Raw genomic sequence first — 27,801 nt, 5'->3', positions numbered from 1 at the left:
TGGAGTGTGGTTTACAAAAAGGTCAATAGGTGATTTATATCACTTAGAAATCTGTAAACATGTTATAAGAATCATGCTATGTTAAAGAATGTAAAAACCACTTGCACATTTTTTAGACGCAGGATTTTTGTGATTCAAACCGATTCAGGCTCAAAAACAACTTCTCTTGCTCCTCATGCGCTCTCGGCCATTTTCTGCCTCCTGCCTGTGCACAGCTGTCACCAAGACGTAGCTCAGAAACCCGTCTATAGATAAGAGGTTTTATGGTGCTGCAGAAAAATCTAGGTTGAAAAACTCTTAAATGTATTTGTTTCCTAAATTTGCATCAATGAATTTACATTTAAAGTAATGATTTAACAAGGACAGGCACTCTTTTCTTTTCACTATATTAAGTTATTTTAAGCCAGGTGTTTGTGGAAGGACAGTCACTGAGTTTGTGTGTCTGTAGGTGTGAGTGTGTGTGTGTGTGTGTGTGTGTGGGCGGAGCACCCTGCTGGGGTTTAACAAAACAACCATGGGTGGAAACACTCACTAAATACATACACACTTTACATATGATCGATATGTTCATCATCTCAAAGCAAACACATTAAACTGCAATAATACATTTCATTTACTCTGTGAGTTTGTTCATTTCAAAGTTTTGTGACTTTTCTTTAAATGGACAAAATCCACAGAACCACATAATAAAGTTGTTCTTGGTGAAACAGGGACAGACTCACAAAGAGTTGATTTTGTGATAAAAACTTTGAGATACACACTCGACTCACACTGCTGAAGCATCGTGTTAGTTTCAGTTGAACTTTAACACTTTTGCACAGGACTGAGGATCGTGTCCCTCAGTTCTGGCTTTTCTATTAACAAGGAGCGATATCATCACAGCTATTACAGCGACCACTAACTACACAAATGTACATGTGGGCTGGTACGATGGTAAATTCTTTAACTATGTTTGGTTGTATTTCAAAATAAAATTGTACAACATTTATATTCTGTTTTGCTTTTGTTGACATGACCTGAATAATCTACTCCACCACAGCCTTATTTTTTTCCCATTTACAAGGCGACTGCTCTCGTAGCTCGAGGCTGAATTACACGTCTGTATTAATCGAATTTTCCACTTTTATCACTTCTTGCCATTTCCCTGCCTTGTCCATGGGAGACTTTACATGTCCCTGTGACAAATGATGCTTTCCACCACTAACGTGACTGTAACAGGTAACTTACGGGTCGTTGGACTTTGGAATCAAAGTCCCCAACTCCTTGATTCGATCGTTTATGTTGAACCGTCGTCTTCTCTCAACTGCAAAAACAGAGCAGAAGCAAATTCAGGATTAGATGATGAAATGACACCCAAAAGCACATACAAGTATTTTCATATATTAACCTTTACGTTGATATGTACAACGTAGAAATAAGAGTAATTAAAGTGCAATTTAAACTCACTCAAATTGTGGTTATCCTTCTTCTGCCTTTCCTTCGCCATTGCTCGTACTTCCGCTACTAGAAAAAACAACAACATTTGGATCAAGCCACAAAATGAACAGTGACAGTGAATCATATAGAAAATGTGCAGCAGCAAACTTCTGCATTTTGAGGTAAAGGAGGCAGACGTACCCACGGGGAAACCTTCAGGCCGCTGGTAGTTCTCAAACTTGCCACAGGAACCAGACTTATCCAGCATATGCATGATGGCCGGGGATTGTGAAACTATGGGATAAACGAGGTTGTGTTAAAAGTTAAAATGTTAAAAACACAGAAAAACACACATAAGTTACGGACAGTTGACCTCGACATATGGACGAGGACTGAACTAATTGTAAAAAGCTGCCTTCACAGTTTCCGTGCATTAGAGAAGCTGAATGATACGATTGGATTTTCACAGATTACGGATGTTTTCGATGCCAGAGGTGGGAGAAGCTCACCAGAGTATTCCCTTTTGATGTTTGGCAGGTTGGCAGGGCAGGAGTTGCTGATGGGCAGACCTTGCTGGGCCATACCCTGATTACCATACATGTCCATGAGGTTAGCCGGCATGGGGATCTGAGTGGAGACAAAGCAAAGACGTTAAACAGGGATCACCGCCCCCTCTCCTCCTGCATAGATGCTAATCAGCACTAATGGGAAAGGTGGTGACACAGAACAGCTTAATAGATCTTATTCTATGCAAATAAGTCACTGTTCAAGGAATAGTTCAACATTTTGGTAACTCAGCTAATTTAGCACTGTCAAAAGGAAACAAGACCCACCTTCCAGAACTTCTAAAGCTCACTAATTAACACAATATGTCTTCTTTACTTAATCCATATGGAAAACTTGAATGGCACTTAGTGGAACATATACCTCCGCCCAACAGTTCCCTAATGAAACCACATTTAAATTCATTAAATCCAGATTTCTATTTTGATCTGTTCCAAATATCACTCTTAAAAATCAGTCGCCTACACAAAAATGCTAGAATTCAATGCTTTAACAGAGTTAGCTTTAACGTTCATAAACCTGTAGATACTTTTGAAATCACATAGTTTAAGATTTAGTTTAGTTTACTATGCTCTCGAGTGGTGACCTTTAACACTGTGGTTCTCAACTGAGGGTCCATGGATCCATGAAAAGTTTAAAGATTCATCCATGAAAAGGATATTTTACATGTCTTACATGTAAGATATTTCTCTCAAAGTGCTATTTCACAAGTAGAAGTGTCAAACAAATGAGCTGTGTCAATTTACTCCCAGCAACAGACATGAGGGGGGGTCCCCGGAATATTTTCCTATCTTGTAGGGAGTCCTTGTAATCTGTGCTTTAACAGAGTGTATTACTGGGTCTGTAGTACTGGGTCTGTATGCAGGACTTAGTGTTGAGGACACCTACTGTGTTCGCCATCTGAAGTCCCGGGTCCATAAGGCCGAGGATGTCATCGCTGTAACTGGACTCCAGACTAATAATGTCATCGATGACATCATCCATCTAAAACGTAACGGATATAACGACAAGTATGAATTAATGAGCAAAAGATGACAAAAAAAAAAAGTATTTTCCATATTCCACAGGTTTGAATCCAGTCACCTCTTTCTCGCAGTTGGAGTTCAGGGTGAGTAAGGCCATAGGGCTGTTGGGGGCACTGTTGCCCGGCCCTGGCGGCATGCCCCCGTGGTCAGAGGGCTGGTTGTGGCAGGGCAAGCTCAACACCTGAGAGCCGAGGTTCCCCAGGTACTGCTTCACCTGCTGCTGCTGGGAGCGCTGGATGTGGTATTTGGTTGGGTTCTCCAGGTGAGTCTGAACCTGGAGGAGCGAGAGGGGAAGAGGAAGGAGAAGAGGAGGGAGAGATGAGACGAAGATACGACACATACACAAATAAAGAAAAGAAAACGAATGTGTTGAGCTCATTAGAAAGGCTGCTTGAAAAATGAAAACACGCCAAGAGGAGAAAGTTCACTTACTCTACTTCTATTAACTCTATACTGTTCTTGTCACATTTTAAAATTGTTTGGAGATATATATATATATACATATCTAACAAGTCGTCTTTTACTGGATTATAAAAAAAACTCCTAAAAATAACTCAAAGTCACAGCACTTACTTAAATATTAAAATAAACTTGACATAGATTTCAAACGCCGCGATGCATTATGCATTTTTCTTTTGAGACACTGTCAGGAGTTGTTATCTCAAAGAGGCTCACAAGTAAACATTTTCCACATATTTCTCTTCGGCTCGACGACTCTCAGCTCTTCCTCGTTCAGTCTCTGCATATTTTCAGCAGCAAGTGAAAAAAAAATAAGAAAATCACAAGCCCGCCCGTCTCTGCACTCCCCGGTTATGGATAAATTTGATTTCTGTGGATCATTAATCCCCACGCTGCATTAATGATCCAGAAAAGCTACTGCAGGCAAATAAACACACTTCAGACAGTGTTTGTCAAAGGCTGAGACACATTTGAAACGGAGCGGAGCCGCAGCGTTTCCAGCTCCCATTTGCAGAGTGTATTTTTAAAACCTTTCCTGCATTTTGCCTGATTTCCTTTGATGCAGCGACGAAGACGTTCTGTGATTCGTGAGATAAAGACACGATAGATAGTTCATCACTAAATATAGAAACTATTACACACGTAAAAGACGGTAAATACGATCAAATCAAGCCTGATCCGCATCATATTATTTTCCATGTATGCTGGCGAATGACAAAACACTTTTCCTCTAAATATAAGATTCATCTTTAACATACCTCATAACCGTGATATCCAAGCATGTCAAACATCATTTACTGATCCGTCAAATGTAAAAAAAAAAAGGACAAAACAAAAGTGCCGCTTCTGTGCTTAACTTCTATCCAAACTACCAAGTTCTGTAGCTGCTTCCCTCTCGGCTGCACTTTGAGACGAAGCTTTGCGAGTATGAGGACAGCCACATCCAGCTGATCTTTTAAGGGGCACGGAAAGTAATTAGTTATGCATGTCAAAGAATCTCAGGATAACACAATGAGCCTTTTCAAATTTGTGTTGTTTTATGTAAAATCTGAATTTATTCCTTTATGGTGTATCACTTGATGTCAGGATGTGGTTCTTACAGTCAACGCCTTTGTTTTCTAACGGCCACCTCCTTTACTGAGACTTGCCCCCGGGGCTCTTACTTATAGGCCCATCCACTTTTCTTTTTTTTTTCTTTTCAAACCCTGAGGATGCTTGGCATGTGCTCCCAGCTCCACACAGCACAAAGAATAAAGTCTGTCTCATCCTTGTTTGTCCGCAGCTCGCCTCTCCTCGTGTCTCTAATTGACTCTTTTAATCGGAGACAACAGGCGAACCACGTCTCTAAGCCAATGAATAACAATCTGGGCTACGTGATTTGGGAAACTGATACGTTTGTTCAGTTGAGGCCCGGAAGATTTGGGTTGGTTGGCTGAGCTGAGCTGAGGGGGTCACAGGCTCCAGATGAAACTATATGGTTATTGGATGAACACACTTACGCAGCTATTGGTTATTGAACTGAAAATAACTGTCTCCTACAGCAACTTATATTTCAAGACAGGTGGAACTTTGACTGCTGAGCCCAAACACTCGAATACAAATACAAATCCACATTTGCACATATGTTATCATGCAATGGCCGATTTTCTTTAGGCAGTAAACTCCACATTCTTATTTTATGTTGCCTAAGCCAGACTTTATATAATATTGTGTTGTTGCTTTTATGTTTGTGTCTCTTCCTGCTTCTATAGTTGTTAAAGGGAGAAAGGCATGGGAACGTGAACGCGGCTCCAGGCACGAGGATCACACCGAACATTGAGGCTAAAAACTTGGTGTAAATGACCTTGTTTAGAGTCAAATTTAAATGTCAGGGCTTGGATGACACCACAGGAGCAGTATGGAGGCATTTTGTGGGGTTTTTACTGTGGTTTTATTACTTTTGAAGAAATGGTCACCAGTTACTTCAGTTGTATTGGATTTAGCTGCAACACTGTTTACCCCTGAACGTGTTTTGTGGACTCAAACACTTCACCTCCCCTCCATCTCCATAGTGGTGAGTAGATAACGAGTGAATTTTCCTTTTCTGGTGAACCATCCCTTTTATATTTTCAATGCTTTTATTCTTAACGCTTTTATCGCCTACCCAGGGACTCCAGATGAAAATTAGCCTCTGTGGCTAACTCTGGCATATTTTCAGAAATGCTATAAATATGCACTGTCCCTGTCAGATAAAGTAAAAAAGGTAAAGTGTACACTCAGTGAGCACTTTTTAAAAACACCTGTATGGTCTGTAACAGTCGAAACGCACCTTTAAGACAAACTGTGTTGCCTAGATACGAGAGATGCTTTGGTTTTACCTGTGTGTTTCGACAACTATAGCTTCATGGAAACCTCGCTGCCAGTGAGGCTGTGAGTGTTGGACTGACCTCAAATGTTACAAGTCTAATAACATCCAGTACTTTTCTGATGCCCGCAATGTGAAATTGAAAATCTCCGGAGCAACTGACTCAAACATTTGTGTTCTCACATGCAGCCCCTCAAGGATATATAAGAAAAATGAGAGTTCAGTGCATGTCTGAAAGCAGCTGACATGGATTCAGTTCAGTCATAGTGATTTTATTTACAGTATAAACATTATATTCAGAGGTTTTTCAACTAATATATCTTTCTATATATACATTAAGATATTGTAGACAATGTTAAAAACCTACACAAATGTATTAATCCGTGGCAGAGCTGTTATACTGTAAAACAAATTGCCCCCCAGGGATAATAAAGATATCCTTCACCTTCATCCGATCCTGCAGGTGTGCATTGTAAAATAGCCACGGAGGATATTTTTAAAACATCAATTACACACGGTCTTTCTTTAACTTCTTGCCACAACAAAAAAAGTCAGTCACAGCCTTTCTCCGTGCCCTGATCCATTATCATTGTTCTGCAGCGGAGACTCATGCGAGGTGCATTAACATACATGGTGTCCTGCAGGTATATGACTGACATCACCTTGGGCTGTAAATCATCATTACAGGGTTGTAAAGCTGGTGCCAGCGAACAGAGGCACCTTTGAAGCACATCAATGACTCATTAAGGAACAACCACAGATTACGCTTTGGGCAAAAAGAAAAGAAAGAGGTTCAATAGTGTTGGTCGCAAACAGAGTCTTTACCTACTGCTCTAAAAATGAAAAAGATTTGAATTGATTCTTCTTCTGTAATCAAATCCTCTGCGATTGTTTTTTCCCTCTCCATAGTCAAAGTGACAGTTTTAACTTCAGTCCTGATATGGAGATTAACATTTGTTCGTGGGAAACGGCTCGAGCTGCGGCTGCAACACTTCCCATGAGTGTGGTGTCCTTCTCTGTAGCTGAACAATCACCATTTTTAGAGCAGCTGCCTTTGTGGGAAAATAGAGACTTTAGCAACTTTTGTTATTTTCTATTCCTGCGTCTGAGCCTCTGAAGGTCAGGTTTACTATCACATGCAGAAGTAATACAATGATCACCACAGTGGTAAAGGGTAGTTATGTGTCAGCTTCTCTGGGTTTTCCCTAGAATTATATTTTTATATTGACTTTGCAATATTGTTTTTCATGTGCAATATTAGGGTTTTTTGATCATATTATGGGCAATATTCCACATTACTCACCAATATTATCATTACTACTTACTGCCACTTTTGTATAAGTTTACCATCTCATGTAAATTACTTATTTTATTCTAATTTCTATTGTAATTTGGCACTAGTTCTGCATTACTCCGTGTACACTTTATATTTTTATTTAACTTATAAAACACTTTTCATTTGATACTTTCTTTGTCTTTTTTTTCTTAGGCCTATATTTTCTATATTTAATTCTCTATAGTTTTATTCGCTATATTCTATTATATAATTGATACTGTAATCTTGGAATAAACTGGCACAACAAAGTCCTTTGGGATTAATAAAGTGTTTTATCTTATCTAATTATATTTTAACTGATCTTATCTTACCTTATCTTCTCTAATTATGCCATATTTAAAAATACATCAGTCACAAGGGTAATTTTTCAACATAACAAGGACTTTCAATTTTGAAATTCTAGGTTTACCGATAACGATTACTGTTTTTATTTTTTATTTCTGATCCTGAAAATGACTTCCAGACCCCTAAACTCATCTTGTGACACTTTGGCGGGTCCCTGACCTCCAGGTTGCAAACCACTGCAACAAGCAGCCATAATGTTTTGGTTTTGCACAGATAGGACCACCCACTGACTCAAGTCTGTCTGTCCTTGTATATCGTAAATTCACGCATCCATACAACTGACAGCTGCAATGTCTGAAAACAGAAGTAACCACGAATTACCGCCTCTCAGTCGTTTGTCTCCTCCAACCAGACAAGTTTCAGTTTGCATCCATGTTTGAAAAGACTCATATAATATATCAATGTTCAATAAAAGGTTTTAAGTGTATGTTTTCATAATTAAAGTAGGAATGTTTGAGGTATGGTAAAAAACATGAGGTCACTGTAACGCTGACCTTTGACCTCTGAACACCAAACTGTAAATTCATAGGTTCAGGAAAACGTTTTGGATCAAATTTGAAACAACCCCACAGTGGCCTGGATTGTTCTAATCAGTTAATCTGTGAGTCCAGGTGAACGTTTGCATCAATGTCGAGGAAATTCCGTCAATTGGGCTATTTCATGAGAACGGGATGGACGACCTGAAAACATAATGCCTCTGGCTGCATAAAAAAACTGTACAGAGGATTATTGTCGGAGCCGCATACAACTGTCTCTCTCCCTCCTGCACTAAGAATAGAAGCTGCGAGGCCGGTGAGTGCATTACAAGACAAAGTCAGAGGTGGCCCATTAGAAAATGTTTTTTGCCCACTGCAGATGTTTTGTCTCAGTACTCAATGAATGCATTTATTGATCAAATGAAAATCACAGATTCAAAGGTAAAGTTGAAAAATTGTTAGTTGGAGATTAAGTGAGGATTATCTGCTTTTCTTTTTCTCATTAGGGATTCAAATATCTTTTGATTTTGGTCTGTTGGTCGAACAAAAACAAAACAATGTGAATACATCACCTAATGTGCATTGCATAGTTTTACAGGCCCAATGCTTTGTTATTTAATACAGAAAATAATCGGTAGATTAATTGATTATGAAAACATAAACAAGCTTCAGCTTTGTCGTTGCATTTTACCAGCTTGTTTCTGTCCTCAGGGATTTCCTAAATTATCACACGTAATTAGATGATCTCACTGGTGTGAGTTCACTGGAGCCCCAGAGGGCTGCAGGCCTCAAGCTGGAACATCTTGGCCTTAAGATGTTATGAAGAACTGGTCCGAAAGTGAAAAGTAATTTAAGACTCCTGAAGAGTGAGGCTGCTTTAACAACGCGGACACATGCACCATAGACCGGACTGGTCAGCGTGCGGAGAAACCACAGAGCAGAGAAAATCAATTACGGAGAATTCTCAGAGCCGGGAACCATGACTTAAACTTTACTTTGCCCATCTTCACTGAATGTACTCTCTCGAAAATACACTGTTTGTAATTGTGACATCAGCCGGCTCGCTCTCAGCATCAGCAACCACAGCAAACAAGACGTCTTGTTGTTTAACAACTATGTCTTAGCCGCCGTCGGCCCCCGGGGGCCTCGGCAACGCAACCCCAAACGAGTCAGAAACACTGAGGGAGGACGCAGGGGGAGAGCAGAATGACAAACGCCGATTTGTTTTCGTTTTTTTTTTTACAAGTGTGCTTTGGGCAGTCCAAGATGGTCCGACCAGGATACGTTAACAAGTACGTCCCCGTTTGCTGCGCAGACGAGAAGAATAGGCCACTTTGTCTCACAGTTAAGCCGTTAACGTGCACTGGGGAACTTGCAACACAACTGTGATGCTATTGTGTGAGCAGCTACATCAGAGCAACGTGTGGTCTTCTTCGCCTCTGACGTATTGTCATGCTATTACACAGAAGCTTGGCAAATTAACAGCATAATACAAACACTTAAAGGAAAAATGTTATGTTAAAATTAGCATCAAGGCTTATGTGGCGAGCAGTTCTGTGCAGCTGCAATGCTCCCAAAAGCTAAAAGTTAAATACCGGGGCTAAAACTATTTAGTGTTGCAGAAATACACGGTAAATTATCGTAGATTATAGATTAATCTTGTGTTGGACATAATCTACTACAAATTCAGAATGTCTCTTTGAATTAATGAACCGAACCAAATCCAAATCAAATATCTGTGTGGTATCTTTGTATACTTTCTGATGCGTACTAGTCACGAGCTTCTCTCCGTTTAATCCAAAAGAAACGTACATTTTGTACGAGGTTGAAGACTTTGTTCTTTTCATGGCACCATAAATCCTTTGAACAGAAAAAAAGGAATCAAGAAATCATTTTTTAACCCTTTTAGGAAGTTATCCTACATACATTTCAAAGCAGTGTTTTTTCTCTCCTGAATATGCCGTGGACTGAAAGCAGTGGGGGCTAATTACGAGCATTCTTCACTGAATTAGCGTTCGGTGTGTGGTAAGGCTGTGCTCGCCTTTGTCTTGATCCCTAAACTGATCCTTTACTTATTCCCCAGAAGGTCAGAGGTCACTTGGTTAATTAAGGGTCCAATCAGTCTTTAGATAAACTCATCTGAGCTTAATGTTTGCACTTTTTGAGGTCCAGCAGCTCTGCCTGGTACCCCTGAGCTTTTTGTGGACTCTGCTAATCTACCCACAGACAGGGGAGCAGGTTAACCCAGCTCAACAGCGCCAAGCTGGAACGGCCTTTTCATTCGCCGGACTTCAGTCAATGAAGAATGTCTGTAAGCTCTCGGCAAAGCAGAGAAATTACTCTAACTTGATGTATTGTACACAGGGCGGGGGTTCAGGGTGGGGGCGTCCTAAACCTCTCAAAGAGCAGCAGATTATGGGGAGCAAGTAATGTTTATGCTGCATGAGGAGGGCAATGTTTTCAATGGAGATACTGTATGTGTCCTCCGCTGCTGCCACACACATCCAGGGCGATGAAAGTGTGGCTGAGCCAAGTAACCATGAAATCTCTGAGTGTGGATTTGGTTCAACACAAAGGATTCAACAGCTCAATTTAGCAGTAATTACACAGTTAAAACTTTGATGTGAAAAAACTTTGATGTACTCTCTGAGTAGACCTTGTTTCCACTGAGGGGGTCTAAATAACTGCTACAGTTCACATTCTGATGTTTAGCAGGTATACTATGCAATATTTTATCGTGGTAATATTTGAGACAACATTGCTTTGTGTTTTTGTAAAGAGTAGTTTTTGGAACCAAAGTATTTTAAAAGTGTAAATAGTGTAAATAAACACAAATGCACAAATGCAAATTATAAGTTTGCAAAAGATTTCCATGAAGGTCACATTAGTCTTTTAAAAAATCCGAAGAAACTAAATCAATTGGAAAATCAAAAGCTCACTTTGTTAGAACGAATGCATGAATGTCCTCTGGAAAAACTCTGCGTTCATTTAAATCAGCTTCAAAACATGTAAAAGCCACATTTTCCTAAAAAGAGCACAAATGCAAAACTGAAACAGGAGCGTCTCACTGAAGCGTTTTGTCAAGATCGCCTCAAAACAATCCTTGAAATCTTTGTACCGAGCAACTTTATGAGGTTTTTTATATTGTAAATCAAAGACACCAAGTAAAAAGAAAAAAAAGATACAAATTTATAGATTAAATCACAAAATAGAGAGAACACAGAAATGTTCAATCATAGAACAGCAAGCCAGTGTCACGCAAAACTGCTCAAACACATTTCCAACGCCGTTTCATAAAGACTACAACCTTTCTGAAAACAAACGGACAAACAGAGAAACTCACCAGAAGTGTCCTGTTGAAACGCAGCGTCTTACACAACGCTCTCTCTCTACTACTACAGCGAAACCTCAGCGGTCTGCTGTCCCTCGGACTGCCAGGGAATCAAAGCTATGAAAAGATGTGAATGTAGCTGAGCAAATAGGATTAAAGATGGCTAAATCCAAATGGCTGGAAGCACAGCATGCATTAAAGAGGAATTCTCTCAGGAAAGATAATCCCCATATACGCATTTTAACACACTCCACTCACTCCTGTGTTTTTTACACACAGTCAAAGAAAACCCCTTGATTGCCTGACTGTCCACACACGAGTGAATAACTATAAATACAGCTCCGCCCGCACCGTTCAGACCGCTGCAGTGTCACTGCAATGTTGACACATCCAGTGACACATCCTAATTCCAGAGGTGGAAACTTTACACATTACACTGTCATCGTTTTTGACATCCTGATAATCCCACACGCTGCCACATTCCCTCTTCTCCCCCTGGCCACTACAAACCATCGCGGCTGTTTGCTCACCTTCAGCACCTCCATCGGTACCTGTGCAGCAGGCGGCAAACTGGCGGGCACGCTGACGTTGATGGCGGGGGTCTGGGACGCTGTGGTTTGTGCGTACTGGGAGGCCTGTTGTCTCCGCTGCTCCCGCCGCTCCTGCTCCTGAAGCTGCTCCCGCATCAGCTGTTGCCGCAGCAGGATGCGTGATGTCATGGCCGAGGAGCTCAGCGGGGGCTTGGAGGAGCCGTGCTGCTCCGACGGGCTGCTGCCGGGAGGAGAGAGATGCCAGATGAACGAGAGAGAGAGTGGTTGGATGTAAGGGAGGAGAGGAGAGGGGGGGTGATAGGATGAGTGAGGTGAGGAGAGGTGAAAAGAAAGAGTGGTGGCAGAGAGAGGGTAAGGAGAGGTCAGACGAGGAAGGAGAGGTCAAGCAAAAGAGACGAGAGAGGGGGATGATGAGCAGGAAAAGTGGAGGAAGATGGAAAGAGGGCAGATGGAGTAAAAGGTTAACATGATGAAAGGAAAGTGGGTGATCAAAGGAAAATAACCACAGCAGAGACTATCGAAGAAAATTATTGAATTTCAGTCACTTTTTAAGCTTCCAACTTCTCAAATATGAGAATTTGCTTCTTTTCTTTCTTTCATTTGTGATAAATATCAATAAATATTCATCACTGGGTTTTGGACAGTAGACAAAAGGCAGCCGCTGCATTTACAGCTTCTTCTTTACGCACATCAGAGAGAGGAACATGTTTCATTAAGACGCTGCTTCAAGTTTTCCCACTCTCTTTAAATTTAGACGGCCTCTCCCCCAGACAGAGTCCTGCGGTCCTAAAATAGAGAGACTCTGCTGAAGCAGAAGTTGTCGGGCCGAAGCCTTCATCGAGTGAGTGATCCTTTTGATAAAACTCAGCAAAACGTCTCGCCAATCCAGCTGTGCAGTAATCGCACTAATTAGCCAGCGGAGAGTCAAACACAGCTTCGGTCTGCAGCCTTCTCCTCAACATACCATAATAACCCCCCCCCCCTGCCTCTGCCTCCCCTCTGCACTGCATATAATCTCATTGTCTGACACCACACCCACTGAACTGTGCACAAGAGCAAACATTATTCTACAATATATCATAAAAACCACCACGTTCTGACCATTATCCACAGTTGAATAAGCTTTTATTTGGTTGTTCCACTCGTTTGTGAAGAAAGAGGAGAAATAGTTCCTGAATAAATTAATGAACAAACAGGTTTTATGACTTTTTTTTAGCTCGAGTTGAGTTCATATTCCTGATTCCTTTGTGTGAGTGACTTGGAACAGTTTTGCTCCTTTCATCAGAGACATTTCAAACACTAGTGGATCTAATGCTGAAACACTTTCTGCCGTCAGAACCGAACCCTTTGATATTTCTCCTTTTTCCCCCCTTCATCACTGTTTGAGTGTTTTTTGAGTTTCGACAAAAGAGTAGTTTCATTTCCTTTTTCTCGTCTCCGGTTACATAAATAAAAAAACTTGAACTGCAGGCAACATGAGCATAACTGTGATTAAACTAGAGCTGAAACAAGTGGCCGATTATTTTATTCACAGGCAACAGTTTTGATTACCCAGTTATGTCATGTTAGCTCAGTCATGTGTCATTTTTAAGCAGAAATGTAATAATGAAATGTCTATGATTGAAACTGAATATCTTTGTGGTTTTTTACTTCCTTACAAACAGGAATCGGAAATTGAAGTTGCGATGGGTACTTTTCACAATTTGAATAGTCAACAGATTCACTGGTGAAAGATATAATCGTTGATTGCATTCCCATGCTAAAGGTGTTGATCTTTTTTTAATCTTGTATTACTTCCTAATTAGAACCTTATCATTTCAAATGTCACACTGTTGTATAACATGCTGGAGAAATACAGACTTCACATTGTACTGATTACTTCACTGTCCAGTTGTAGTAATTAAGTAGATTCAGATTTTGGGGTTTGTCTTGGACCAAAGACTCAAAACACAAGTTTAAAGTAAAAAAAAAAGGTTGGGTGTATTTTAATCCACACACCCACCCCTCCATCTATCCTCCTATCCATCCAACCACCATCCATCCATCCATCCATCAATCCACCCTCAATCCAACCACCCCTCCATCTATCCTCCTATCCATCCAACCACCCATCTATCCATCTATCCATCTATCCTTCTATCCATCCAACCACTCATCTATCCATCTATCCTTCTATCCTTCTATCCATCTAACCACTCATCTATCCATCTATCCATCCAACCACTCATCTATCCATCTATCCTTCTATCCATCCAACCACCCATCTATCCATCTATCCTTCTAACTACCCATCTATCCATCCTACCACCCATCTATCCATCCAACCACCCATCTATCCTTCTATCCATCCTACCATCCATCTATCCATCCAACCACCCATCTATCCTTCTATCCATCCAACCACTCATCTATCCATCTATCCTTCTATCCATCCTACCACCCATCTATCCATCCAACCACCCATCTATCCATCTATCCTTCTATACATCCTACCACCCATCTATCCATCTATCCATCCTACCACCCATCTATCTATCCATCCAACCACCCATCTATCCTTCTATCCATCCAACCACCCATCTATCCTTCTATCATCCAACCACTCATCCATCCATCCATCCATCCATCCTTCCACCCACCCACCCCTCCATCTATCCTTCTATCCACCCACCCATCCATCAGTCCATCCAACCACTCATCTATCCATCTATCCTTCTATCCTTCTATCCATCCAACCACTCATCTATCCATCTATCCTTCTATCCATCCAACCACTCATCTATCCATCCAACCACCCATCTATCCATCTATCCTTCTAACTACCCATCTATCCATCCTACCACCCATCTATCCATCCATCCAACCACCCATCTATCCTTCTATCCATCCTTCCATCCATCTATCCATCCAACCACCCATCTATCCTTCTATCCATCCAACCACTCATCTATCCATCTATCCATCTATCCTTCTATCCATCCTACCACCCATCTATCCATCCAACCACCCATCTATCCATCATCTTCTATACATCCTACCACCCATCTATCCATCTATACATCCTACCACCCATCTATCTATCTATCCATCCAACCACCCATCTATCCTTCTATCCATCCAACCACCCATCTATCCTTCTATCATCCAACCACTCATCCATCCATCCATCCATCCTTCCACCCACCCACCCCTCCATCTATCCTTCTATCCACCCACCCATCCATCAGTCCATCAACCACCCATCCATCCATCCACCCACACATTCAACCACCCAACCATCCCTACATCCATCCATCCTTCCATCCATCCATCAATCCACCAATCCATCCTTTCTTTTGACAGATTACTTGAAATATATTTGAATACCTAAATACTTCAGTTCAAGATATTAGCACCATAGAGCATACATTTTAAGTGTGGGTCCACATACAGTGCATGCAGGCGAGGACACAGACACAGCGACTGACGTGTTAATTTAGTTTTCATGCCATTCCACTTATGGACAGTTGGTGGAGGCGAAGCAGCAACAAACAAAGCAATGGAGCAGTGAGGAAGAAGACTCCTATAAACATGGATGTAAACAATGCAGGTATTCTGGTGAGACTCACTGTATGTAAACATATCTTTTGCTTGTCTGCAGGGCAGCTATAAGTAACAGCCGCCACTAGCAACCTTCCCAGCATGCATTAGTCCTGTGGGAAGTGCAGGATGTTTAGTTTTATAGGGGTGGATGAAAGTGTAGTAAAAAAATGTAGCCTAAAGATATGTCGGCCATGTTCGCACACATATATATCAATGTCCCCATTGATCTTTCTCTCAAACTAGTTAATCTTTATGAATACATCTATTAGTTCTTTCTCTCCGTGATACAAGCTTCTTTATCACTTTTATTCCCATTTTGGTTTTGTGACTCAAACTCAAAAGTTCAGCTTAACACGTTCAACCTTACTCAGAGTCAAAAACAGTGTTATCTCTGTACAAGAAGCTTCTTTCACAGCTTTATATCTGCCCCCCCCCCTGAACTTTACACCAGAAAAACACACATCACTCCCAGGCGACGCCCCTGAGTCTTACAGGCCGACTTTTAATAGTTCTGGCAACAACTCGTCTGATCAAAACATCTTCACACTGTTCCAAACTTTCTCTATGAAAACATACGTTCATTTTGATCTCAAACAAAACAACATCCTGAAGGTGCAGCAGCACTTCCAGGAATAAGAGACAATACACCAGAGTCAGCACGCGAGAGGAAAGACACATGTAAACCTGGACTGTTTCCTGGGTTCTTGAAGTTGTTTTGAACCCTACCTCCCTCCCTACACACCCACCCACCCACCCAATTAGTTATTTGATGCTTCATGACGTCATGATTGACAGCTGACTCGTGATTGGTCGAGCGTCTGTATCGGCAGGACCTCACAAAGGCTCCATCCCCGACTTGACGTCTACGGCGCAAGATGGCAGCGTTCATATCCAGGACAAGTTGGCTTAATTTGGTCGTCCAACTTTATTCTCAGTCTGTGATCTGTACACATACATTTCTCTTTGCTGCAGAACGACAGTGTCTTTATAAACGTTGACATTAGCACAACAGCTGTGAGCCACGTCTATATAACCCTTTTGCAAACAAAATGTGAAAAATAAGTGGAAATATCAACCACATCAAAGGGTCTGCACTGGAAGAGTCTCATTACGCTTGAATAATTACATGTTTCCAAACAGTGGAGAGAGATTTACAGCTGAGGTGTGCGGAGAGAGAGAGTTGTAGCACCTCATGATTTTCTTTTTCATAAATTCCTGATTATCAGATTGACTTGTGTGTGTGTCTGTGTGTGTGTACGACTGACCAGAAACCCTCTACAAAGCAAAGATCAACTTCTCTTTCTTCTTTTCAACTGGTCTGTGGCGTTTTGCCAAACTAACCACTGAAATACATAAAAAGCTCTTTTGTCCTTTTTAACTTTTCGCTGGTGTGTGTGTGTGTGTGTGTGTGTGTGTGTGTGTGTGTGTGTGTGTGTGTGTGTGTGTGTGATTGCGCACACCTCCTCTCATATTTGTGTATCTCAAAGAAAAAAACAAAACAATGGCTGTACAGTCTTGAAGAGCCCCACCCACCCAACTCATGATTCCTCTGAACCTCCATCGTACTCCGTGTTTTACGAGTCAGAGCCGAGTGTTTGACGCAGGTTTTACTGACTGACGGTGTGACGGAGACTAAACCGAGAGATGAAGTAGCTTTGCATTCTGAGAAGACAGCGAAGGCAAGTAAAAGTTTAGAGGAGCAACTCGGGTCCGATCGAGTCTCATATCTGAGCCGTTCCAGGATCTGTCAGACCAGGGCCACCTGTGCCCCTGCAGGTAATTCATAGTAAACCTTTATTGACCGATCAACAGCTCTACCTAATGGACAATAACGGTAAAACAACAACCTGATCTAAAGACTAATAGAAGACATCTTATTTTACTTTGCTCAAACTGCTTTTCTGCTCCAAAATAAACCCATTTGGTGCCTTTTGTGACGTTTCAGATTCTTAGATTTTTAAGCTTTTTACTTGTTAGACATTAGCTCAATGCTTATTCCACAATTTAACCAGTTATAACCAAAACTACACAAAACTACACACTGCACAAGGAGAAAACTGCTGAAGACTGTATATACTTCCCACACACAGCTCTGTGCACACTGTCCTTCATCTACACATGTTATCGTAGTTTTCTACACACACACACACACACACACAATTCAAACTTATGCCTTAACGCGTGCCAACAATATCATAGATGCTGAGGCGCCATACTCACAGACAGTCAAAGGAGCAGGGTCTGTACACTTGCACTCCTAAGGCCTCCATATTTGTTTGTTTTTTTCTGAAGGTGCACCACCCGCCCTTGGAGAGCAGTGAAAGTCATGCCGGCGGTGCAGCGCTGAGAGAGTGTCAGAGGGGGGAGGCTCCAGGGCCTGGCCTGGAATCTCCAATCGCCACACAGTCCCAGGCCGAGGACCAGCCCCGTCCGGAGCAACAGCGGAGCAGAGCAGAGGGCAGGCGCCAACTGGAAACACACCGTTCATCAACACGCCACTTTAAAACCACGCAGATACTGTTTCACTTCAAGACATGTGTTGCCACCTTAGAGTGGACACCCAGCAACCGGGTCTTCAACGCTGTTCTGTAAAAACACAGGGTCTGAAAAGAATGCCAACTTTTCATGAGCTAAAGAAACCAGCCTGTTTTCAGCTTTATGACAATGATGAGGTTTTAACTTGTTCATTTGGAAGTTTTACCTTCACTCTGCAGAATGAATTATGTGCAGCGTTTGACACTAAAGGCTGTTTTCACATCCATCTTCTGAACGTGGGAAGTTTCTCTCTTCAGATTTATGTGTAAGGCAACATCAGCCTTGACTTAAACATTGCTTTCCTAACTTTGTAAAACAAAATTTAAGAAATAGATACAGATATAACTGTAGTTAAATGTTATTTATCATTACAATAATAAATTGCTGTGCACCTCCTGCTACTGCCACCCCTCAAAGCACTGGCTTTGTGTACCTAAATGAGGGGTGTGAAAAGTCTACATGGACATGAAAACCATACTATGCAAATACAAAGGTTAGGTTAGGTTAAAGTAAAGGTATTGTTATCTAGATATGAAATGATCCATCAGTATATGAGATAAATTTGCACAGCCTAAGGGTATCCATGTTTAAACTACAATTAAATGACACAAGAAAATTCATCCATAAAAGAGGAGAGCTTTCATCCCTGGGGGATGACCAGGGGAAAGGTATGGAGTGAAAGGTGGAGCACCTTTCCCACAGAGATGCCTCTATATATTGCCAGACGGTGTTTAAACAGGACAATTGTTCAAATGTTGAGAAATGTGCACCCTTCCACACAATCTCTCCTCAAAGGCATTTATGTTGTTGCACTTATTTGTACATGCAATGAAGCAAACAGTGTCAGGAATAATGGAATTAGAAACTAGAGAACAAGAGGGAGAAGTGCAAACCCTTCTTACTTTCCCATGTCCTCACATCTGCCTGACATGGGAACACATTAGGTTTCTGAAGCTGCAGAAACTGTCAGACGAGCCCACTTGCATCATTAGAAAGGTGCGAGGGGAGGCATGTCAAGTTCGACCATCAAACAGGTTGGAGCATACCAGCGGCTTCGTTATGTCATGGATTGGAAGTTGAGTTGCTTCGAAGGTCAACATGTAACTACCAATTGGTGCCCATCCTGTCAAAACCCACAGAAGCTCACTAGTAATATTTCAGATTGTATCCCTCCTGTCAGGAATCAAAAGCAAAGACCAGCAAGCTGCACAGATACAACTGGATGAAACCTTCAGCAGAACAGCTGTGGCTCAGGAGCCGTCCACTAATTGGAAGGTCAGTGGATCGATTCCAGGCTCCTCCAATCTGCATGTCCTTGGGCAGGACACTGAACGAATAGATTGAGTACTCACCCTCAAGATGTCCTACTGTGCTGAGGCTTTAGTGTTGCTGCTCTGGATAAAAAGGTACATTGACCCCTCACTATCCATCAAACAAGTCCACATCTTGTTAGTGTGTTATCTTATATTGCAAAGCACCGCCCTGGACTCAGAGGTGAGAAGAGTAACACAGAAACGTCAGCGTCAGCCCTGCCACGCCGGCTCTCCCTTCAACACAAACATGGAATCCAGCTCTGCGACTACCTCTGCTGCCGGCATGAGGGCGGAACAACAATGCAATTGTAAGGAGAAAGTGGGCGTGCACGACATGTTGTGAATATCACGTAGCTATAAAGGGAGAGTAGTGCAAGAGTGATGAGACGGGAAACCGTTAATGAGATCTCACGTTGAAAGGAAGCTGAGAAACTGTGCTGCTAAAACGCCGTCCTGCAAACCAGCTGCCTGCGATGATCCTGCATCCTTCAGTTTGTCTCCAGCACAATGCAGGTGTTCGGAGAGCAGACCAGGCCGCGTCCTGACAGACCGCACGGCCTCGCTGCTGGAGCACAGCGCAGTGACCCTACATGACAGTGCACTCGTATGCTCGCACTCCCCTGCTGATCACACACACACACACACACACACACACACACACACACACACACACACACACACACACACACACACACACACACACACACACACACACACACACACACACACACACACACACACACACACACACACACACACACACACACAGAGAGAGAGTGCTGCAGCTGGCATCACCCCCCACAGCCAGTTACTAGCATGAAACATCAGTGATAATGGGAAGCATCTGTAATCTAGTGTCTGCACTGACATGATGCCGTTTTCGGAAAGAGCGAAAAGAGAGAAAACTGTACAAACAACTACAACTCAAGGAATAGTTCAACCATGTAAACAACTGCCGGTAGAAACTCTGTATTTACTTAACTATGACCAGTTCAATTGACAAGAAAACCAAACCAATACAACTATTTGTACATACATCATAAACCACAGGAAACCCAACATCCTGCAGCTGACACGTCAAACCAATATTGAACCTTCTATCTAGACCCTGGACCATTAGCTAATAAATTGATCAAAAGATAAAAATGAATCAGCAGCTACTTTGGTAACAGATTAACTTGCAGCTTTTCTTTGACTCAAGTAATAATATATCAAATATCTTTGGGGTTTTGACCCTTTTTGGGACAAAATAAGACGTCTCATGTCACCACCTTTGGGATTATGAAATCGTAATACGATTTGTTAACTATTTTCTGGCATTTTAAACAATTAATTGAGAAAAAAATGGCACTTCAGTCGATAATAAAGAGAACTACAGCCCTACTTGCAACAGACTCGTATAGTTTAATGTGCCCAGTATCGAGCAAAGAAGGGCATAAATATATTTGCATGTTTTAGCCAATGAGATTTATTGCAATATTCTAAATTGTACATCTGTATGAAGAACAAAGGATAGAGATACATGGACACAAATAAGAAATAATAAATATGGATATGTCACTATATGCTTGAGGTTTTACTCGCCAACTATCGTGTTTCCCCTATAAACTAACTGAACTTGGGTAGAATAATTAGCTCCCACCTAATTTAATGAGTTGAGGGAACTACCAGGTTCATATAACTTAAAGTCAGATGAGCTCAAGTTTTCGAAATTCTGAACTTGAAATAAATATAACCTCTCCAATGTGATGAAAGGTGTTTTGCAATGTACAAATTGTCAGAAAACAGTGAAAAGCTTCCATCAGCATTTCAAATGTTTTAATTTGAAAGGGACAGATACAGCAGTCCACATTATTCCAGAGTTTTAGAGCTGAAACGGAGAAGTTTAAAAACCCTACTGGCCCTGTTTGAGTTTACAAGCTCCTGGGATGTGTTTTAGTCTGGACGGGCAGAATCGATGATGTAGACGCTCACAACCATGTTGCTGTCTGGGTCTTTTCAGTGATGATGTAGCCTTCGCTGATTCGTCAGGCTTCTATCACATGACCCCCCCTTCCGGGAGAAAACAACCGACATTAGCCTCGGCAACTAGTGTAGAATGCTGACCCTGTTGTCTTTGCAAACAGCTGTTGTGCAGTGAAACGCTGCATTTCACAACCCTACAACTGCTTGCGTGCGAAGGAGACAAGCTGTTATTGGAGCAATCTGCAACAAGGTCCGTGTCCAGTGGCGTTTTCTGCCCAGCATGGCACACACATGCCTTCTTGTTTACACTGATGATCCACTGACTGGTGATATGTGTTTTCAGGCTTGTTTCGTATGGAAGGGGATTAAAACTGATTCGGAACCAGAACGTTCCTTCGAAGAGAGATTGTTTTCCTTTGAAAATGACATTTTCGAAACAAAAACATAGTGGTGTTGATGTAGCCTAAATATCTAAATGTAAAAGTCCAGCACAACCATCAACCATCAGTGCTTAACTATGCTGCCTTTTTCTACAAAAAAATCATAATCACATTTCCTTCAAACAAACAGTGGAATAAATGCTGTAAAACCATCTTCCCTGCTAATTACCACTGCTGCTGGAGAAATTCAGTCGCCAGAGCAAAACAAAGCAGGGTAAGCTGTTAAAGCATCCAAAGAGATAATCAGGGTCTTTGCATGGTATTTCCAGCCGGGAGCCAGCACCGGGTGGAATAACTTGAACTTGCCGGGTTTTTATTTCTATAATTAGGTGTTGTACCCTCCGTAATAACCTTTACTCGTGTTCAGCAGGACGGTGTGCTCCTGCTCCCTCTCCTCCCTCGGTGCTTTAACAAGGGGGAAACAGAGCATCCAAGGACACTCGTCCCAGGGGAAGGATTTCAATACGCTTTCCTGCAGCAGGTTGAGTGAGTCCATAAGGTTCTCAAGTTCATGTCAATAACGTCGTAAAGTTGTACAAACACAAGAGAGCGGCTTTTCACGCAACTCGATTTCCCCTCAGAGGTGACGATTATAGTCAACAAGCGCGTTGTCGCATAGTCGTCAAGAACCAGTGGTGATGATTCATGGCGGGAAAATAATGCTAATCCTTACTTTACACACAGTGAGCAAATAAAAAAGAAAACTTGATGTAACTGTCGTTTCTAGACCTTCAGAGAAACTGACATGAGTTTAACGACAGGAGAAGAGCTACGAGCTTCTTTTTCACGCAGACAGCAAACGCCAACGTAGATTCACTTTATTTTAGGGGTGACATTTTAAATCAATTAGTCATCGCAGAAATTATTTACTGGTTTCAGCTTTTTAACAGTGAGGATTTTCTGCATTGTCTTTGTCTCGTGTGATATTAATCTTTGAAAGTGTCTTTGGAGTTCGGCTTTGTCAAAAATTTCCTCGGGTATTGTACTATTTGTACTAAATGTTTCATAGGCCATAAAATCTGCGCATTTATCCCGAACTTATCCAGCAGACTAATCCGTAAAGAAAATAATACTTAAAGCCCTAAAAGACAAATGTTTGTTAACTGTTAAAAAGGGACTTGTGTAAATAGCAGGTGAGGGTGCAACCTGTTGAGGTGGCGCTCTCTGTGTTTTGAAGTTCCTACCGGTCACCAACAGAGGCTGACAGAGATCACAGACCATCAGTGTTACAGCTCATGAAGCAGAACAATAATCTGAAGTTTGTGAGGGTTTCCTGAGGTACAACTGCAAAAAAAGACTCAGCAGATGAGGTTAGGATGCAGTTTAGTGATGGTGACGGCAGGACAAGTCGCCCTGACAATATTTTACAGCAGCTATAACACCTGCCTGTGTCATTTAGCCCTTTGCTCTTTCTAAGATCCTGGATGAATCTCCTGGCACCTCAGTCTTGGATTCTTCATGGGAACAAGCTGCTCCTAACACCAACTTTCACAACCGCCGGCCTCTGACTCAGCGCTCTGTCACACACAATTTGCAATATAATTTACGGAGAGGTTTCAAAATACTAATCTTGTTTTATTTTTAAGTACAGGTTGATTTTCTTTCTGATATAATTCTTGTGCAGGTCGTCCCTTAACCAGAAGGTCGTGGGTTCTCCCCCATTCCGTGTACCTTAGTGTCCTTGGGCAAGACACTGAACCCCAAATTGCCCCTGATCACTGTGTGAGTTGTGTGTGTGAATGGTTGAATTGGCCATTGAGACTAGAATATATATAAACACAGACCATTTACATGGTTCTCAGTGTCATATTCCAGGTGGGGAAAGAGTAGGAGTGATTAAAATGTTCACATAGAGTTGGGAAAGTACCTAACTCTGCATTAAAATAACTTTGAATATGAATATTCTGTTATTTAGTTTTGTTCTTCTGAAAGATTCTTGAGTAGAACATCAATCATAAACAGGAAGGAAGGAGGAAGTAGATTGATATAATTGCATCACGGACTGTCAAGCTGTATTTGCCGATATGTGCTAATATTCAAACATGTATTTTAAGGAATAAACAATGTGAAATAAATGTGTGCAATTATTATGTTTAAATTTTATATACAGACATTATAAATAATATATTCAACAAAGTAAAAAGTCTAATTTTAAGAATCGACATGGATTCAGATGAAAATCTAGCACGATCCACAGCTTCTGCCAAACGTCACCTCATGAACTACAAAGCACATCATACTGTAAGTCTTTAAGTCTTTCAGCCTCAGTATGACTGCAGCATAAATATTTATAGTGGATTTACATGTCAAGTATTCCTGCAAACAAAATGATCCCCCTCTAAGTCTCGGTTTCAGATATAACACATCCACTGCTAAATTTATACAGCTTATTTACACTGCATAGACGACCGGTTTCACCGCCTGTCTCACATCTATATTAGGCACAAAACGTCTGGCACATCGTCTGCAGCAGCCTCAGAGCGCCGGCGAGACGATACGCAGACAGAAAACAAATAGACCCGCGAAAGCCGAGATCACATTTTGTCACACTTGAGATTTGAAATCTAGAAACAGCGGGGGCAGCCGTGACGAGATATCACACAAATCAGTAATCACTCGAACTAATTATAACCACTGTGCACAACAATGTCTCACAACACAGTCATTGTGACTAGTATTGCTGTGCTGGGTCATCCTCATGTGACGGGAAGAGGAAGTGGGACACCTTGGATTGACGCAACACAACTTCACATTATTCCACAGGAAATGAAATAATCTGTGATTCTCCTGCTCCTTCAGTCACACCGGGTCTGACTGCGGCTCTGCCAGCGACAAACACAGCTCAGAGTCAGCCTGTGTGTATGTGACAGGGTAATGGCATTTCACTAATGAAGAAATTAGTTTAAAAAATGCACAACTGGGTTAAAGGTTGCGACTGGTGGACGTGACGGTTTTGCCCCCCCCGGCCTCGTGTTTTGGCTGAATTCAGAGGAAGGGAGACGAACTTACGAATCTGCAACAACATGTTAGGAAACCAGCGAGCGTGAAAAATAAAATAAGAGAGGAGTCAACCGAACATCTGCAATAAGAGCTCTGTGTGAGCACAGTGGTGCACTGTCCTCCACACGTCTCACCCTCACAATGAGGCCATGTATCACCACCTCTGACACATGCAAAATACTGATAATCCCTCTGAATTCTGCTGAGGGATGTGTTGTCTTCGGCACGCAGGCAAAGGGGTGAGCTTTTAAACGTGAATGCAACAGTGTGTGGTTCTACAGGGATTTTGAGGGTGTCACACAAACAGCAGGGACTTCAGGAAATAAGAGTCTGGTACATGACCCCTGATAAAATTACAATTAGAGGTGTTCTGATACCACTCCCTTTGCGATACCAATACCTGGAATTTGCGTATTGGCCGATAATGAGTAACGATACCATTGCATTAAGAAAAAAATATATATAACAACTTATATAACATATTTAAACAGCTACTATATGCTACAAATCATTGCTATACGACCTGGCTCAGGTTGAACTTATCTTATCTGGTTTGACATAAATAAGTACCTCTAGGAATACACAACAATAACTTCCTTTAAATAGCTCGAAACTGAAAAGTGTTGCATCTGGTTCACATCACTTTTTCTTTTTGTGCGGGACTTTCCAGCGTGATATAGTGCAAAAAAAATTGCTGACATTTTAGCTAGCTCTGGCTAACGCTACACTCGCTGGGAATCACTTCTTCTTCGCAGCTCTAAAAACAATACTTGGCAATTGGCAGAATAGCGCAACTGCTATTTTGGAGTGGTGAAGAAGAAGTGATTTTAGGGGAACGAATTTTCAACAGTAGGATGCATTTCTAATGCTGGCATCAGTATCGGAACATCTCTAATTACAATTTGTTGTTTTATTTTTGGGCAGATTAAAGAACAAGATTAAGTTAGCAGGGATCCAGGGCAGCTCCCCCCCCCCGCTCCCAGTCCTCATGCTAAGCGAAGTTGGCGCCCATATTTACTTATTTTATTTAAGTGATACCGATATTTTTATCAATAAGACAGAGGTATCACAATCCTCTCCTCAAATATTCTCCAACACAAAGCAAATAAGCATCACCCCCTCCTCCTCCTCCTCCCCCACAAAGCATTGATGTACTGAACTCCTGAACCACGCAGATAGATAACGGCATCTGAATTTAACACCGTGCACAAACAGACATATCAGACGGCTCACTCACTGCCCAGCACTTCCAGAAAAGGGGGTGAAAGGTCAGGACCAGACCCCCCACAGACCTGACTCAGCTCAATGTTGATTGCTTGGAGAGGGCCTCAATGTGCCAACGCTGAAAATAGCTTTCTAATAACTCTGAGTGCAGCAGAGTGTGTTTGTGTCCGTGTCCCGAGAGGTCAGAGGAAATATTAGCGATTGATTCATGTATTCTATGATAACAGCTTTGCTTTGTTAGGAGTCATCAACATGCAGAATATAGAAATATCCTCAGTTCCTCATATTAGGGCAATATGACGACGTCAATATCATTTTCATCAATAGCAATATGAGATTATGCATTTTGCCAACATATAAACTCATAATTGATCGACCTCAGATTTGTAAAGTGTCATCTTCACTCACCAGCAACAAATTCGACATTAAACTTAGAATAAATAATGTGACATTTATCGAGATACTCACTGATATCGACTGATGTGAAAACTTGTATCTTGATTTATTTTCGGTCCGTATCTCTCAGCCATTTATTAGGCTCCTGATTTTATCCTCTGATGCAATAACAGGCTACTAATAATGATGATGGTCCAATGAATCCACTTAGTTCAAAGTTAGATTCTGTCTCTTCGTGGGAGCTGTATGATTATTATGTTTGGGAATGAATTTCCAAACTGCTCCACTTCTGTGTCAGAGGGATTTTTTTTTGTTTTTTGACCTGACAACTCCAATTAATTCAAATTATTGTTTTAGATCTATTCCAGAATATTTAAATGAGAGTTCTTTGGGGGTCCAAGTTAAAAACAACACTTCCCTCGTGCTGCTGCTCTGACCAGGATAAGTGAGGCAGCATCTCGTCCACCTCTGACCTGTCTGCTCCTCTACGAGCTAATATTTGAAGTTGATGTTGACAAGACAACACCCAAGTGTTGCATAACTTCATGGCAGCGGGAGAATCCCTGGTGCCGAGTCCCCGGTGCGGGAGCTCAGAGGCCGGGAGCAGCTCCTCCGACGTCCCCCCGGGGTGAGGAGAGAGACGGGACAACTCTCCGCGGACTAATTATCACCTAAACACAAAAACCGCTGCAGCGTGGGAAATAACTGTCCCCCAGCCGGAGCACTGACCTGCTTTTCAGCGGCTGACTCTTCAGCTCGTAGTAGGTCTTCGGCTCCTCCTGAAACTCCTCCGCGACCTCGAAGTCGGGAACGATCCCCGATTCCGCCTGCATGATGTCGGATGTCAAAGTTTCGGGGCGACGCGGAGAGGATCACACACCCGGGCTAGACGGTGTTTGTGCCGCCGTACTTCGCTCCAGCACCGACCGCTGTCACCGCCGGACGCCTCTGTCCGGGACCCGCGGCTCTGTAGTCCTGCGCGGCGCCGAGAGACAGCGCCGCGGACGGGCTGCCGGCGAGGCGCGAACTACAGCTCCCGCCGTGCACCGCGGCTGTCAGTGTCAGCGTGATTTTCATTGGTCGCAGCATCCGAGCGATTAAAGCGTTAGAAAAGTTTTTAATTTCCTTCACTAATCAGTGTCAGCAGCTGTTTATAGATAGAATAAAGTCTTATTTAATACATGTCAATTAGGATTTGGACTTTTCAAATGTTCTTTATATGCTTTTTACTTTAATACTTCATATTGCACCTCATTTTGTTGTTTTATAATGTGTATTTAAAATATTAATATCAGTATGTAATATTGTTATTTGAATAAAACTGCATTTTAAATAACATTTTTCGTTGGTTCACTGGTAAAGTACAGATATTAAGCTTATTACATTACATGAGAGGATAAAATCAAGAAATTATTAATTATAACAATAACGTTTATGTTTAAACTGTGTTTTCTGATTTTAAATAGTGTTCTTTTCGTTTCATTTCAGCACCTCTGTGT

General features: G+C 41.8%; 1 protein-coding gene across 4 annotated transcripts in view; it reads right to left on the bottom strand.

The window, feature by feature from the left end:
* Positions 1 to 27,348, bottom strand: part of LOC118111385 (microphthalmia-associated transcription factor) — a 34,060-nt gene extending 6,712 nt beyond the window's left edge. The window contains exons 1-8 of one of the 4 annotated variants that reach the window (XM_035159939.2): positions 27,032 to 27,348; positions 11,827 to 12,067; positions 3,064 to 3,279; positions 2,869 to 2,964; positions 1,926 to 2,043; positions 1,618 to 1,710; positions 1,447 to 1,503; positions 1,228 to 1,303 (exon numbers count right to left, since the gene is read on the bottom strand). In XM_035159939.2, the coding sequence (XP_035015830.1) occupies positions 1,228 to 1,303; positions 1,447 to 1,503; positions 1,618 to 1,710; positions 1,926 to 2,043; positions 2,869 to 2,964; positions 3,064 to 3,279; positions 11,827 to 12,067; positions 27,032 to 27,135 (1,001 nt within the window). In that variant the 5' untranslated portion in view covers positions 27,136 to 27,348. Of the gene's footprint in view, positions 1 to 1,227; positions 1,304 to 1,446; positions 1,504 to 1,617; positions 1,711 to 1,925; positions 2,044 to 2,868; positions 2,965 to 3,063; positions 3,280 to 11,826; positions 12,068 to 17,649; positions 19,874 to 27,031 lie in introns of those variants that run through there. The other 3 variants (XM_035159940.2, XM_035159941.2, XM_035159942.2) reach the window with 3 other exon arrangements.
* Positions 27,349 to 27,801: the final 453 nt, after the last annotated feature.

The sequence above is a fragment of the Hippoglossus stenolepis genome, chromosome 6 (genome assembly GCF_022539355.2).
Source record: "Hippoglossus stenolepis isolate QCI-W04-F060 chromosome 6, HSTE1.2, whole genome shotgun sequence".
NCBI lineage: Eukaryota > Metazoa > Chordata > Actinopteri > Pleuronectiformes > Pleuronectidae > Hippoglossus > Hippoglossus stenolepis.
The sequence above is the reverse complement of the archived record's forward strand: the minus strand, read 5'-3'. Positions and strand labels throughout refer to the sequence as shown.